Consider the following 16,584-nt stretch of genomic DNA (forward strand, 5'->3'; position numbering starts at 1 on the left):
CCTGTCATTCCATCTCCCTTGTGTGCTGTTTCCTGTGCTTTGCTTTCACCATGACTAAACGTTCACTTCTCAGTACTTTACAAGGTCATAACACCTGCTGTAGCTATACTGTTTCCCTCTGTCAATCTACCCTTTAGCCAAGTAGTTTAATTTATACAGTTATCCCTTTCACATGGCAACTTTATCCATTATGCTTTAAAAATATTGCAAGCCAGCATAAGAAATTAAATAGGAATTTTTGAGGAGTTTTGTGGAAATTGCAGATGACATGTAAAGGCTAGCAGATGACACAGAGCCTATGACCAAATACTTAACCAAATTTTATAATAAGGAATAACACTCCCTAAAAGAAAATAATTCAGACTTCTCTAATATGAAGGAAAGACCAAAAAATTTTACATGAATTTTTCAGGTCTCAGGGGCATTACACCCCTAATCCAGAGATAACTGTACTATGTTCTATTCCCTAATTCTTTGCATTTGTCCTGTTGCTGATTTGCCAAATCCCAACTCAAATTCTTTCTACCATTAGCCATTATCAACCCTACTAATGTACTGCTGAATGAGTTTGTAATGATTAGATCCACAACAAATTTATGTAATCTAATCTCAACTAAGTCCTCACCATAAAAGTAATCCTTTTACTCTTTCCTACTTGAATCCCTATCTTGTTCTTCATGGCTGTTCCAAACTTTCCTTCTTCCACCCTTTCAATTGAGGGTTTTGTCATTTCCCAAGAATTTCCTATTTTCCCTTCTTCTTCTTCTTCTGTACCCCACCCACCCCATCATTATGCCCCAAGTATCCTCCTGTCTTCTCTGGCTGTTTACTCTCATCCCACTTTCTAATGTTCAATATCTTCCATGCTACTGATTCCTTTTCTGTTGCCTACAAACCTAGTCATATTTTCCCAATCTTAAAAACAAAAAAAGACAAAAATCTCATTAAATCTCCCTTTTACCAGTACTTTCTCAGCTATCATTCTTGAAGAGGCCAGCTATACTTGATGCCTCTTTCTCATACTCATAATCATCTTTTAAAAATTGACTTCTGCTCTCATCAATAGATACTGTTCCCTCCAAAATTACTAAGGATGTGTTTTCTCCCCAAGTCTCTACCTAAGACCCTTTTCTTTCTTCCCCTTTCTATTATCTTGCTTGGTAATCTCATAAGCTACCTTGGAAAGAATTATTCACTTCTGTGCAGATGATTTTAAGGTCTTCTTCTGATCTCTGGACGCTAATCTCTAACTGACACTTGGACTTCTCCATTTGGATGTCCCAAAGGCATCTCAGCATGTCCTATCTCTCTTCTTCCAAAATTCTTTATCATTGTCAAAGGTATTTTCTTAGTGACCTTCCTTAGCTTGTAACATCTACTCCTCCCTCTCACTCACTCACTCTATGTCAAATCTTGTCTTTTCTAATTTCACTGCATTATGTATATATATATATATATATATATATATATATATATATATATAGTCCTCATCCAGTCCAACCTCCACTCAACTGCCAAAAGTGATCTTCTGAAAGCACAAATCTGGCCATTTTCCTTCCCTCCTCCCATAAATTTCACTGGTTTCCTATTATCCTGAAAGTCAAACACAAAATCTTCTCTTTGGCATTTGAAGTTTTCCAGTCTTCTTTACTTTTCTCTACACACTATGATCCAGATAAATTGGTTTACTTGTTGTTTCTCACACATGATACTCTTGTCTCCTGACTCTTTGAGCTTTACTTGGAATAAAAGAAAGTAAATAATATAATGCAATGATAGTCTAAGATTTGGAGTCATTAGACCTGAGTTCAGATTCTGCTTTAGCCACTGACTAGTTATGTGATCCTACTCAAATCAATTCACCTCTTTAGGGTCTCTTTTGTCTCTGTATAATGATGTGGTTGCACATAACTTTTGGGGTCCCTTCCAGCTCTAATCCTTGAGCCTAGGAGTCCATGTGTTACAGAGACCCAACCCACTTATTTCCCACCTTCCCACTCCCACCCTTGACCTTTCCAAGCCCTGCTGTTAACACCTACTTCTTGCTGGTTAATGCATTGTGGGAGAGCTGAAGTAAACTTGCTCTTGGGTCCAGAAATGGAAATTTCCAAATGTACCTCCTACTGCTTGCATCTCCTCTGGCTATGCAACCCTATAATCTTTGGGTACAAAATGTGCCAGACTACAACACTCTAATGTCTTAGCATATTATGGGAGCATTCTCCTTGATTATATAAATAGGAAGAAAGATGATAACTATGTTTTAGGGGCTGTTAATGTATACTCAGGACATCTCTAATCATGAAACTAATTTCTAGAGCAAGGGAAGAGTAAGGCTGTGTTTGGCTTTGGAGGTGGCTTTAGTCTTGTCACAGAATTAAAGTTCCTGAGTTTGTTTTTGCTTTATTTTGTTATTTAAAAAAAAAACCCACAACTGCCCCACCCTAGCTCTCTCTTTGATTAAATTTAATTTTCTTGCTCCATTTTGAAGAATTATCAACCAAAATCTAGGCTTTGGGTGCCCCCTATCGATAGGAGTTTACCAATGTAGGCCCTGACTGACAACGTTCCATACCATTCATCACATTGTTCAAAGGAAACAAAAGGATTCTCTGCATAGTTAGGTGAGATCCAAGTCTAAGTTCGATTTACATTAGTTCCTCATTAATTAACATCAACAAAACACTAGAAATAATAGTTCTGGTTATTTAAGAGACCAACATTAATATAAATTAATTGGGGCCAATTCTTTGGTGATGAAAAGACTAGTTGTATGAACTTGCTAGCCTCTGAAGTCTCTTCCAGTTCTCTTTGATCCTATGTCCAACTTTAAGGAGAGGTAGAATTCGCATCACTGTGCTTCAATTTCCTTATCTACAAAATGAGGGATTGATCTATCTAAACCATAAGGTACTGAAATCTACTATGGGTCATGCTTTCAGTGTTCCTAAAAGATGTGTTAACAATTCTAGTAATAGTAACAAGTTTATATGTATGTATAGGTGTTGGGGGAGGGGATTTTTTTAAAAATAAGAAATGTAAGTGTGTCCCCTCTGCCTAATTGATATTTTTTTAAAATTATTCATTTAAGGCAATGGGGTTAATTGGCATGCCCAAGGTCACACATCTAAGTGTCTGATTAGGTGTCTGAGGTCAAATTTTAACTCAGGTCCTCCTGACTCCAGGACCAGAGCTCTATCCACTGTGCCACCTATAATTGGTATAATATAAAATATTAATATATATATATATATATATAATATTGGTATAATATATAATATAATTAGTATAATTGCTCCATAATTGTGTTTTCTGAGTGATGCTGCACTACTTGTTCTTTCCCTTGCCATTGCATATCAAATTCCCACAGTTAGAATGACCTTCTTAAGGCTAAGACATGATTCCAGAGGAATCTGTTGAACTCTATATGCTAACTGAGCAGAGTAGAAAAATCCAACTGCCCTAAAAACAAACAGCAACAACATTCACATTCTTCAGATTACATAGTTTATCAACTGAACATGCTATCAACCTTAGAAATTAAGAGAAGAAAAAGAAGCTCTTTTAGCAGGAACAAGAAGCTCTTTTAGCAGGAATCTTAAACTAGAGTCCATGAACTGGGTTATGTTTTTAAACTTAATAACTGTTTTTCAATATAATTGTTTTCTTCATGTTATAAAAATTTTTTATCTCATTAACTTTTCTGGTTTGGGGGAAGGTCAGAACTGGTTGGGAGGTTATTAATTTGGCTCAAGGTATGTGAAAATTTGCTTAAGGCCTAATTCTCAGATAAGGAACCCAAAATGGAAGGATTCATCTGATACTGACTCTTTAGGCTTATAAATCTCCCTTGTCAATCAATCAACCCATTGTGAACCCTCTAAATATAGTTTAATATGTAACCTGACATAATTTACCTATAGAGTCTGCTTAACTAGGTGGGTTTCTTTAGGGAAGTCTGAGCTTATGACTCTAATTAACTGTTCAATTTCTATGACATTCAGTGAAATATGGTATTATGAATAGGTCTTTTTAAACTTTGATAGCCTAAAAGGACATCCAGGATTGGGACACGCAAAAGAATTATTTCTCTATCATTCTGATGTAATTTAATCTATAAGAAGCCTTGTTAGTTTAAGCATACTAAAACCTAAGTTTATACTCCTATAATTTCTGTAGCTAAGTATTTCAGCGGTAGTTACCTAGCACTTAGCTTAAAAAAAGAGAGAGATTTCTCCCAAAATTTTATGTAATCCTGTATCTTTTATTTTCTGTGTGATTTAGAAAATTATTCACCTCCAGAGAAACAGGATGAGTAGAAATAAGCTTAGTACAGTCTTGCATATATATGTATATATGTATGTATGATCATAGATATCTATGAACTATGAATTAAGATATCTATCTTAATTATAATCTTCTTGGGTGGCAAAGGGGAAAAATAAAGGAACAGAAGAGAACAAAATAAAATCAACTAAGTAGAAAAGAAAAGATGGATAATTTTGAACATAAAGATGTATTTATTATATAAACTTTCTTGAAATGAAAATTTATTGGTTTATATTTTGAATCCTCTCATGTTCTGCTGTGCACCTGGTAATGTTTTCATTAAAAAGTTTAAAAAAATAGGGAGAGCTAGGTGCTAGAGTGGATAGAGTACCTTCCCTGGAGTCTGGAGATCCTGGGTTCAAATTTGACCTCAGATACTTAATAATTCCCTAGCTGCACGACCTTGAGCAAGTCACTTAATCCCATTGCCTTGCAAAAAAACACAAAAATCAAAAAGTTTAAAAATATATTTTCTCTGTTTAGAAATATTCTGAAAAGGGGTCCATAGGTTTCCCTCTATTGCTATGGGGATCCATGACACAAAAATGATTAAGAATCTCTAAGAGATAAGGAAGAGGAGGAGAATGCCTCTAGGTAGCAATTGAGTTCTCTAATGACTGGGTCAGAGAAGATGCATGGCATTATGGGAGAGAGGGTCAGAATCATTTATATCTTTTTCTTAATTCTTTCCTGTGTTTATAGGCAGTGCAGTGAGAATATACAAGTTATATTCTTATATTATGTTAGAAATGATTTTCTTCCTAAAAGACATCTGTTGTACCTTCTTAAAGGCCTTATATTTTAGAACAACAAAATACCTAAGTAAAGAAGGCAAATGTTAAACCATTTTAAAATTATCTGATAAGTGCTTTTAACATACTTTTAACTTTCAACATACTTAAATAGTACTGAAGGTAGTGGTATTGGGGTGAGACTTTGATCTTTAGACTTCATTTACTTTTATGAGATGAAATTCAGAGTAATGACTCATATGTCTTATTGGAGAAAGCAACATTCTAAATAGCACTATTTAATGGGCCTCTGGGAGACACCCATAGAACATGCTCTTCCCATAAGGGTTACCCTCTTTAGCCTGAAATTTTTAATTAGAAATTAATTACTTTGAGGGAAAGTGTGTAAGAGTCCTTTGAAAAAATTTCCCTGAAAGTGGTGGTTGCACAGTGACTTTTTCAGTCATGAGGTGGGGATTAGAGGGAATTAGTTTGAGACTGCTTTGCAAGCTAACAGAGTAATAAGAGGGAATGGGCCTTTTACTGTACATTGGCAGAATAAGCAGTCACCTTCTAATGCAAAGTAAGGGGTTCCAAGAAGGATTCAGGGTACATCTATCCTACCATGGACTCAAATTCTTGTTTTGCTAGACTTTGTATAATTGTTAAAAAGGAGGGCTTATATTTTGGAGTTAGAAGAGGGCTGCAGGTGAGTGGGAAATTATGAAAAAAAAGAGCAGCAGTGAAACATTTTTAAAACCATAAAAGAAAACAAAACTAAGTGAAAAAAATGAACAAAAGCAAAAGAACCACTTTTGTTATTGCCTTGTTAAATTTAATAGATGTATGCTTCTTTAAAATATTGTGTAACAGGATTCTTATGCAACTCCCTTTTTACTTCTTTTTTACATATTGGAATGTTTATGTGTTGACAATTATTATTAACTCATGAATAAAAAAGGAAAATTTTTTAAAATCTTACCTTTAACTTATCACACTGCCTGAAACTGTACCAACTAGAATAATTCCTTCTGGAAAACCCTTCTCCTATTTTCCCAGTCACCCTTCCCTCACCTCCACTTATCAAAATCCTATCTATCCTTTATGGCAAGTCAAAATACCATCTTCTCTAAGAGTATTTCTTGATCCCTAGAGTTATTAATGAATCTCCACCAATTCCCCACTGCCATCTCCAATCCATTACATTTCCTCCTTAGCAATTAGTTTGCACTTACTTCTATTATCCACTTATCAAGTATCATTTTGTACTCATAATGAGTATTTATGTATATAGGTTGATTTGAATCTTATTTCCATTACATATATCTATACCTAAACATAACACAGAAGTAGATCCTTAGAATATATTTGGCAAAGTTTGTTGTTGAATCTGATTTTTCAAAACACAAATACCCTTCATAGATTAATAATAATAATAACTAATAGTTATATAAAAATGTAAAGTTTACAATGCATTTTCACACATGTTATCATACACAATAGCTAGGTGGCAGCTAGGGGTGCAGTGGATAATGCTGGAGTCAGGAAAAAACTGAATTAAAATCTAATCTCAAACAATTTACTGGTTGTATGAGTCTGGACAAGTTATTTTACCCTGTTTTGCCTCAGTTTCCTCATCTGTAAAATATGCTGGAGGAAAAATGGAAAACTGTTCTAGTATTTTTGCCAAGAAATCCCCAAATAGGATCAAGAAGAGCCAGACCTGATTGAAATGACTGAGCAACAAATGAGATAGTGCTATTATTGCCACCCCCACTTTAACAAGAGGTTAATTGACTATCCAATTTAATGCAGGATTTGAATGGTCTTGATTTCATTTCTTGTGCTCTATCCATTATACTCCAACCTGCCACAAGGGTGCTATCAGTTACTGATACCATAGCTTAAATTAGTTTAAAAAATTTATATTCCTTTAATGGACTGAGAAAGGAAGTTGGATGAAGATGTCATTTTGAACACAGAAGTCTGCTGGGGCAATTAGGCTCTGATTAGAGTAGGTAGATTCAGGCAATGGGTGAACAGTGAGCAGAGAGGGGCTTTAGGAGGTTGTTCATTCTTCATTTGCCAAAAGAGAATTGCTATCTATTTCCTAGTTACATTTACAGCAGATCCTATGTATTTTGGGTTGTTATTTTTTAAGTTACTACTGAAGTATTTTGTTATTGTTTAAAGCCAGGAAATAGTGGTGAATTTTATTTTGGTTCTTCAATAACCAGAAATAAAGACTTTGAATGTTCATTTTTAAAAGCTGTTTGACTAAGTGGATAAGCTATGCTTTGCTCAACATTTCAATTTTGTCTGTCCTTTCCTCTCCTCTACCCCCATAACTTTAATAGGAGTTGAATGATTTTGGTCAACTTTGGGACAATTGTTGAGAGGCATCAAAATATATTCTAAGTTTCATTTGTGGTTTGGTCTGTCATCTGGAAACACCATTTTCAAATGAGCATGATTGAAATAATTTTAAGAAAATTTCAAGGCAAATTTGGTGTGTGAGTCAGGGTTACAGAGTGATGGATTATACTGAGTGAGATCTACCATTCACAGAAAGATAACTAAACCTATTTGTACTAAACTGGAGATATAGACTAGTTAAATGAAAAAGATACTGAAAGACCATTTAAATCATTCAAATGAGTGGTTTATACACATGGGCTAAGCTTTTTGAGGTCTGTAGTTCCTGGTTTGATGTGCAGCTTGAGAGGACTGTTACTTATTGCTTAAGAGGCATATCCCATGACTTTAGATGCTTGCCAGCTGGCATCCTCTCCTGAAGGCATTCCTGAGTGCCATACCCCTGGAAAGTAGGCCGGTGAGAGTCATTCCAGACAAAGTCCCTGGCTATCTGTGATGATACATGGCATGGATAAAATAGAATCATAAATCAGAAGGGACTTGTTAAAATGTTTGTTTCCTAAAACATAGCAGAAGGAACATTTTTTTTCTTTTTAAGAATTGAGTAAAAAATGCATCTGACCTGGAGCAGGTTATAACTGCTTTTAAGGTTTCCACTAAAATGCAAGAAAAATTATCCTTGTGCTTTCTTTCTGCCTGACTGTGGCAGTCTAGATTGAATAGGGGAATACAAGAGGTGACTGAACAAGCCATCACCTCATCTGTATGTGTGAGTGTTTTCTAATTATTTTCTAAATCTTTTTTGGTGGGGATTTTGGAATGGAAATAGGACAAAAATATATCCCAGTCATGCAAATTTGCTAGATCTTTTGACTTGAGCAAGTTCTTTAAAATTAGTTTGGAATAGATTTGGATCTTTGAATATATATAGGTCAGATTCTGAAATAGGAATTGTTAGAGAATGAGACCATTTTGAAGAAGATTAAGGGCAGAAGTATGACAGGTCTGAATTGATTTTAAAGCTTAGCATTCCTAGTTTGCAGTTAAAAAATTTAATACTAGATACGTGGTATTCCCAGGCTGAATTTTTTTTTAAAGAGAAGCTCAAGTGTTGAATCCTCTAAATATAAATGAGTTTTATGTCTGAAAAAAAAAGAATTGGGTAAAAAGACTTAAAGAATAGTAAGGGTCAAAAAATGAACCCCAAACCCTTCTAGTGGACTCTCCCTGAGACTTTCTGTATGGAGGAATTGTTTTTGGAAATACAAAACAATTTAACAATGGAGCCAATTTACAAACAATCTCTACTTGACTTCTATAAGCAGAAGCTAACTTAGTTCTATAGTCTCCATCAATGTCGATGCTCTAATGCTTCATTTTCCTGAATCTTATATGTCATGACACCTGAATTCTCAAAGGTGAGCACAAATTTTAAGTATAACTAAGTACAGGCATGACTGAGCTGTGGACTGTGTATATCAGTGGGCGTGATTCATAATTTTAAACAGAGCTCAAGTAATTTGATAATTGGACACTTATAGGAATGTAGATTTAGAGATAAAAATGATCTTAGAGGTATAACCCTTTCATTTTACAGATAAAGAAAAAGAGTCCCTGAGAGGTGCAGTAACTTGACCATGGGTCACAGAGTTAGCTAATTTCAGAGACAAGATTCTACCTAAATCTTCTGACCCTAAGCCTGGTGCCTTTATCCACTACACCAGACTGCTTCTCCTTCCTTCATAGGGGAGAAGTCATATGAGCCCCAGGGTGTACAGGCAAACTTTGCCCATATTTTATGCACAACCAAAAATGACTGATTGTCCCATTGTCCAAGGATCTTTAAACATAGTCTATTGATCTGCCAGAGATGCTTATCATCACCAAAAGCTTGACCACCAAGTGATAAGAGATTTTTTTGGTCAAAGCACCTAATGAAAACTTTCACAGATGGTCATGTTCTGTACCTGTGAGATGGATGAAATTTCATTGGTAGAGGTTATTTTATCCATATGGATGAAATAACAGATTTTTTAAAATATTGAAGAGTAGGACTGCTAACTAACAAGATTGCCTCCAAAGGACTGTCAATGTTCCTAACAAATAAGTCCCTTTGAAACAATCAAATTGATGCTATCTTTTCTTTTTCTTTTTCTTTTTCTTTTTAGGATTTTGCAAGGCAGTGGGGTTAAGTGGCTTGCCCAAGGCCACACAGGTAATTATTAAGTGTCTGAGACCGGATTTGAACCCAGGTACTCCTGACTCCAAGGCCGGTGTTTTATCCACTATGCCACCTAGCCGCCCTGATGCTATCTTTTTTTTCTAATTGAGCTTATTTACCGTTAATTGATTTGGTCCTGTAACTACCTAAATCATGGTTCTTTTTCTGTAAGTCTAGAAATTCAGCTGGCTGTAATGAGCTAAGTTTAGAAACCTAGTTTTCCTGATAATTATTCTTGCCTCAGAGAAATCTGTCATCCTTGAGGGATGTGGGTGGACACCAAGGAGTCTGGCCACATTATCCTTCAAAGATGTCTGGTTCACTATCTCTAACCTTGCAGGTGGACAAAAACAATGAACATTTCTTAATCACAGGAGGGAAGGAGGGGGTTGGTGCTAGGCTCCTATTCTCAATTTCCAACCAATTATATTGTTCTCCAGGCCTCAAACCCATAATCAGTAATATTGATTTCTCCATTATCATGCCAATTTCTCAGTTTTAAAATCCAAAGGAATTACCTAACGGCATAACAGTTACACTGTTCTTTAAGAGAGCATTTTAGATTGGGGTAAATTTTTTTTCTTTGTGACAACTCTCTTCTTCACCCATCATATTTCCTCCCTTTTCTTGCCTACCTTTCTTTCTTTCTTTCTTTCTTTCTTTCTTTCTTTCTTTCTTTCTTTCTTTCTTTCTTTCTTTCTTTCTTTCTTTCTTTCTCTTTCTTTCTCTCTCTCTCTTTCTTTCTTTCTTTCTTTCTGTCTTTCCTTTTTGTCTTTCTGTCTTTTTGGGGGGGGGATTTCACAAGGCAATGGAGTTAAGTGACTTGACCAAGGTCACACAGCTAATATGTGTCTGAGACCAAATTTGAACTCAGGTTGTTCTGACTCCAGGGCTGGTGCTCTATCTACTATGCCACCTAGCTCCTCCCCCTCACCTCATTTCTTGCTTAGTCCTGGGTCAGCAAGCTTAAGAGCCCACATCATCAATGAAACTCCATTCAGACACATAACTGTGGAGAAACAGATTTTCTTCTTGCATGTCTACTTTCTTTTCTTATAATCATCTCTGTTATATGTATAGCTGAATACAAATATATTTTTATATACATCATTACAAATACATCCAAGTACATATGCAGCAGAGGTGATAAAGATCAGACCGTGGAGCCAGGAAAACCTGGGCTCAATACCTGCATTGTTGAATCTGAGTAAATTGCTTAACCTATCTCGTCATTCTCTGCTGGTAATGAAGTGGATAAAGTATTGGACCTGGAGTCAGGAAGTCCTGAGTTCAAATTCAGCCTCAGATATTAATAACTCTGTGACCCTGGGCAAGTCACCTAACTTCAATGTCCTCAAGTATAAAATGAAGATAACAATAGCACCTACCTCATAAGGATTTTTTAAAAAATTTTCTTTTTTTTAAGGCAATGGGGTTAAGTGACTTGCCCAAGGTCACATAGCTAGGCAATTCTTAAGTTTCTGAGGTTAGATTTGAACTCAGGTTCTCCTGACTCTAGGGCCAGTGCTTCAGTCACCTAATTGCCCCCTAAAATGAGATTTCTTTTAAAAAGCACTTAGCATAATACTTGATACATAGTAGACCCTACTTTAAATACTCATTTCCATCTCCAATCCTTCCCTCCTTAGTGTTCCCCAGAAGTACTACATTGTAGGCACAAAACTTCCAAGGGTGCTAAGCACCACATTAAATGCAATTGCAAAATGTTTAAAAACATGAAAATATAATACAACACAGGTAATATTAATTGATGGTTTTCTGAGTCAATATTCAGGCAGCAGGGATCCATTTCTTTTTGAGTCTGATGCTACTGCTTGGGCAACTCTCTAAAACTTTAAGTTGCAGAACCAGCCCTGAGCATCATTGGTGTATGTACTGATAAAATAACAACATAATAGCTAACACATAGGTGAAAGAAAGAAAGAGAGAGAGAGAGAGAGAGAGAGAAAGAGAGAGAAAGAGAGAAAGGAAGGAGAACAGAAAGAAACAAAGAAAGAAAGAAAGAAAGAAAGAAAGAAAGAAAGAAAGAAAGAAAGAAAGAAAGAAAGAAAGGAAGAAAGAAAGAAAGAAAGAAAAAGAGAGATGAGTAGATGGATGGATGGATGGATGATGGATAGACATTTAGATAGGTATAGACAGAGGTAGATATAGGTATAGATCTAAAGATACATATATGTAAGTGTGTATATATACAGAAACAATACAAGTGCAAGTTTAGAGAATCCACCCTAGGTGTTCACATGGACTATTTGTGCCTGACCCATAGTAGATCATTATGAGCTCATATTGGTCTGATCAGTCACAGTTGGACGTACTTCAACTTGTCTCTAACATATTGATGTCATTTTGATCCTCCTTGAAAATGAAGGAGAAGAAGCAACCAATATATACATGTTTGTATATGGTGTATACATATGTATGTGGACACATGTGAAAGTCCACACACACACACAAACACATAAACACATGTCTCTCTCTCTCTCTCTCTCTCTCTCTCTATATATATATATATATATATATATATATATTTGTGTGTGTATGTATTCTGTGAGATTTCACTGGTATTGCCTCTACCAATGCACTTCCTCTCCCATTTACAATCTTCAAGAATTGCCTAGAACATTGAGAGGCTAGATGACTTGCCCAGAGTCATACAGGCAGGATTTATCAAAGGCAGTTCTTGAACTTAGGATGTCTTAATTTGGGACCAGGTTTTTTTTTTTTTCCATCTATTGGATCGCATAATTAAACATGCATGATGCGTGCAAGTATTCTCACACACACCTAAGAGGTTGAATAGCTAGTGTATAGAGGGTTGGCCTTGAAGTCAGAAAGCCTGGGGGTGAAGTCCTGCCTGTGACACATACTATCTGGGTGACCACACACAAGATACTTAACTTTTTCCTGTAGTCTAGGCAAATTTCTAAGATTTTGGACTGTTAAGGAGCTGCTCATCGACACTGATAAAGAAAATTACCAAAGTGGGAAGTTGCTTCACTGATGAAATCATAGGTCTGGACAAAATAAATACAGCCATTCACTCTCACATATACATATGCATAAACACATATGTAAAGCACTCATGCATACCACACACATGTACTCTATGACCACATGTACACATAAATGGGTTAGCCATGCCAGAGAGAAACCTACTGTTCAAACAAAAAGATAAAGAGATAAATAAGGAAATAAATAAGATATCAAAAGAAAACAGTCAACAAAATAAAAACCTATAGTTGTATCCAAGGTCAGAGAGCAAGAGAAAAGAAGTCAAAGTGAGAAACAGGTAGGAGAGTTTAGCAGCTTTTGAAGGTTAAGTGGGTTCTATATTTTTATAGTAACAGGTCTGTTCTTTATAGAAATATAGTTTCTCCTCTTAAAAAAATCAATATCTCGTTTGTAGCTTCCAATTCTTTTTAGCATAAATGCAGTTTAATTAAACAAGCCCTGAGAAACAAGCTGTCAAACATAGTTGCTTCTCCCTCCAATGCTGGTAACGCAAAGTGCCCCAAGCAAAAGTTTGCCTGGGTGCCTCTGTCATTACTGGCTATATTCACAGGCACAAATGAACTGAACAAAAACCAAGTTAAAGTCAAACTGATTATTGTGAAATAATTAATAACTGGTCATTAGTCACTTGTTAGCCTTCTCATTCAGTCATCTATTCACATTGGTAGGTTTGTCTTTGGAGACTCAACCTTAAACTCCTTTTATATTGCATAAATATCATAAAGAAGTCATCAAACTTCCCCTTTGGGGTTACATGTGACTTTACTGAGATTGTGGGGTCTTAAACGTGTCTACTTTAAGCTCTCATGCCATGTACTAAGTCTTCCCAATCATTCCTCTGCCTTTGCCTTCCTGCCAAGGAACATTTTAGAGAACAGCTGGCATTCTCACCAGGGAATCTCTGTCTCTAGTTTCCTGGGAAATGCTGCTTAGAGGTGTTGAAAGGCTCCTAAGCAACCGAAAGGTATTTGGACTTCAAGTTTAACCTTCTCTCTCTTTCCCTATGATTGATAATGTTGTTTGCTTTGCATGAACACTGTAAGGATTTTTTAAAAGTTCCAGTTCTGTCTCAAGTGAACTTAAGGTCACATTAGAACTCTTATTGCCCTCTGTTGCCTGGAAAAAAAAATCCAATCCCACATTAAGAACTGAGTTTTTCTTCCTCTAGGACTAAGTTTTGAAACCTTAACTCTCTGGACAAGTGTTGAATTGCATTTTTCTTCTCTCTTACTCTTCCTTAAATCATATAATTAATGCTATTTTACAATTCATGGAATTGGACATGATCTGAAAGCAGAGCTACTGCATATTGTATGTTGCATTGTCAGGAAAATGATTTAAAAAAAAGTTAAGAGCTTTGGAAAGCCAGTATCTTTTAGAGGAGTAGAAAGCCTTTGACACGGACTGGTTTATAAGGTGAAGTTCAAAATGATTCTTTCATTTCCTTTGCCTTTTTGATAAGTATGAACTCAATTTACTCTTCAGTCATAGACTATAGACTATAAATTATTTTTATTATCTTGCTGAATGGTGACTTTAATCATAGCTGTCTCCCTGGAATAATATGGTGCTCTCCTTCCCCAGAGCAAAAAAAATCTCTTGTACTCACCAGGTTCTTTGGGTTACGCTTGCCATCAAAGCTTCCCCTTCGTGCTTTTTCCTGAGACTGTGGACCCAGCATAATGGTGTTGATTCGGCTTTTGAATCTCATGATAAAATTAGAGCTGAGTAGTCAAACCAGTTGACTAGCCTTTCCATTCAGAACTATTGAGAAGTTCCAAGCTGAGGGCACACACACACACACACACACACACACACACACACATACACACATATATGAACACACACACACAAACACACACACACACACACCCTTCTTTGCCAGCTAGTCTCTCTCCACAATAAAAAAAAAATCCAGACAGTAGTTCTTGCTCACTGGCGCTCTTTCCCACACAAATTGAGATCCCACACTTTGACCTGCCAAGTTCTTAAGAGATTCCTGCTGCAGGGGTCTGTTTTCGGCATATGCCTGTACACGGGGCTGACCTTGTGCAAATTGTGTTGGCAGAGCACCTCTAGATTCAGCAGTAGTGCTCAGCTTGCTGCCACAGGAGTCTATGTTAGGAAGGTGGTTTGGAAGCTCTTTGCTCTTTCCCTGGATGTTGAACAGAAATTGCTTACATGAGTAACCTTTTTATAGAGTGCACAGGTGGCTTCTCTCCCATATGGGCATACTGTGCTGCCTTTGGCTTGGCTTCAGAAGGGGAGAGAAACTCTGATCAACCCTGGGCTTTCTCTGGAGACCTAATACTGACTAGTGCTCACAGAATCTCAGAATTAGAAGCATCCTGAGCAACCCAGACAGCCTAACCCAAACCTACACAAGAATATCCCATGAAACACATCCAACAAGTGACATCAAGCCTATATTTGGAGTCCTTCAGTGAGGAAGAACCTACCACATTTTGAAGTGGCCTATTTTACTTTTGGACATCTCTAATTGTTAGAAAGTCTTCCTGGTATTATGCCTCATTTGCTTTTTAGCAACTTTCATTCAGACTCCTAATTCCGTCATCAGGGAACAAGAAGAACACATCTAACCTCTCTTCTAGGTGAGACCCCTTCAAAACTTGGAGATGGCTATCATGGTCCCTCACCTCCAAGTATATGAAAAGTGAAGTAATCATATTCATTATATAATTAATTGAATTCTCCTACATAACATCTAGCTTCTGACTCATGGTGTTTTTTTCTGGCATGGTTTCTCCCATGCCAGAAACTCTCTTCATCCTCATTTACACCTCCGGGCTTCCCTGAAATCTTAGCTAGTCTTAGCTTCTACAGGAAACCTTTCCCAATTCCTCTTTATTCTTGTTTCTTCTCTCTGTTGATTATCTCCAATTTGTCTTGCATGTAGTTTGTTTCTACATAATTGTTTTGTCTGTTATCTCCCCAAGAGACTGTGAGCTCTTTGAAAGCAGAGGCTATTTTTTTTTGTCTTTCTTTGCACTTGTTGACTTGAGGATTTGGCAGTAACAGAATATATTTAAACATTTCACTGGTATGAGTACACTTTCTCCCATCACAGATCACAAGAATTCCATGAAAAAAAATTTTTTTTGAATTTCCTGGTGGTCAGCTTTCTGGTTCTAAGCCTCTGAAAAGCTTCTAGCACTTTGGTGGGGGGCGGGGAACTCATCTGTAGGAGATCTTTAAAGACTATAGATTAGAATCACACAGGATAAGAAAGCATGAATGAATTTGATATATACCAAATGGGAGGAATACTTGCATGATTAAGATCCCAGACCTACTGAAGTATCAGTATACTGATGTACCTATTGTAAGCATTAAGAAATTCTTAGACAAGTTGCATTTTGATGATATATCTCAACTGGGAAAGATTTAAAAAGTATTCTTTATTGAAAATTCAATCTTGCCTATTCACCTATTTTTTACTTCATTTGTAGATACTTCCCTGGACTTGAATAAATTTTCATTATTTTAATTTCAACAGTTATATACCTGAAATATAAAGACTTGTGGTATAATGGAAAGTTCACTGAATATAGAATCAGAGAATTTAAGTTCAAGGTTTGACTCTAAATTTTACTAGCTATGGGCAAAGTTATTGGCCTCCCTTTGCCTCATTTCCTTTATCTGTAAAATAATGATGTTTGTACTTAGTTCTTGAAGAAGACCATGATGTCAGGGAGGTGATACCATGACAAACACATGAATTGGATTTGAGTTTTAAGTCACCAGCCTCACTTTCCCCTCTGGAGTCATCTGTATACAGTGACCAGATATGAATCAGGATGACTGAAGATAGCTCTGGATGCAAGGCAGTCAGGATTAAGTTACTTGTCCAAGGACATGGCTAGTAATTGTATG

At 36.3% G+C, this 16,584-nt stretch overlaps 1 protein-coding gene and 1 non-coding gene across 2 annotated transcripts in view; one reads left to right on the top strand and one right to left on the bottom strand.

Moving 5' to 3' along the window:
• TAGAP (T cell activation RhoGTPase activating protein) overlaps positions 1 to 14,828 on the bottom strand; it is a 157,896-nt gene extending 143,068 nt beyond the window's left edge. The window contains exon 1 of the mRNA XM_074187952.1: positions 14,300 to 14,828. Coding sequence (XP_074044053.1) covers positions 14,300 to 14,401 — 102 coding nt within the window. The 5' untranslated portion in view covers positions 14,402 to 14,828. The remainder of the gene's footprint in view (positions 1 to 14,299) is intronic.
• Positions 8,048 to 8,171, top strand: LOC141490322 (small nucleolar RNA SNORA31). Its single transcript, XR_012469162.1, has one exon. It is a non-coding gene; the product is annotated as a small nucleolar RNA SNORA31 (small nucleolar RNA).
• Positions 14,829 to 16,584: the final 1,756 nt, after the last annotated feature.

The sequence above is a fragment of the Macrotis lagotis genome, chromosome 5 (genome assembly GCF_037893015.1).
Source record: "Macrotis lagotis isolate mMagLag1 chromosome 5, bilby.v1.9.chrom.fasta, whole genome shotgun sequence".
Taxonomy (NCBI): Eukaryota; Metazoa; Chordata; class Mammalia; order Peramelemorphia; family Peramelidae; genus Macrotis; species Macrotis lagotis.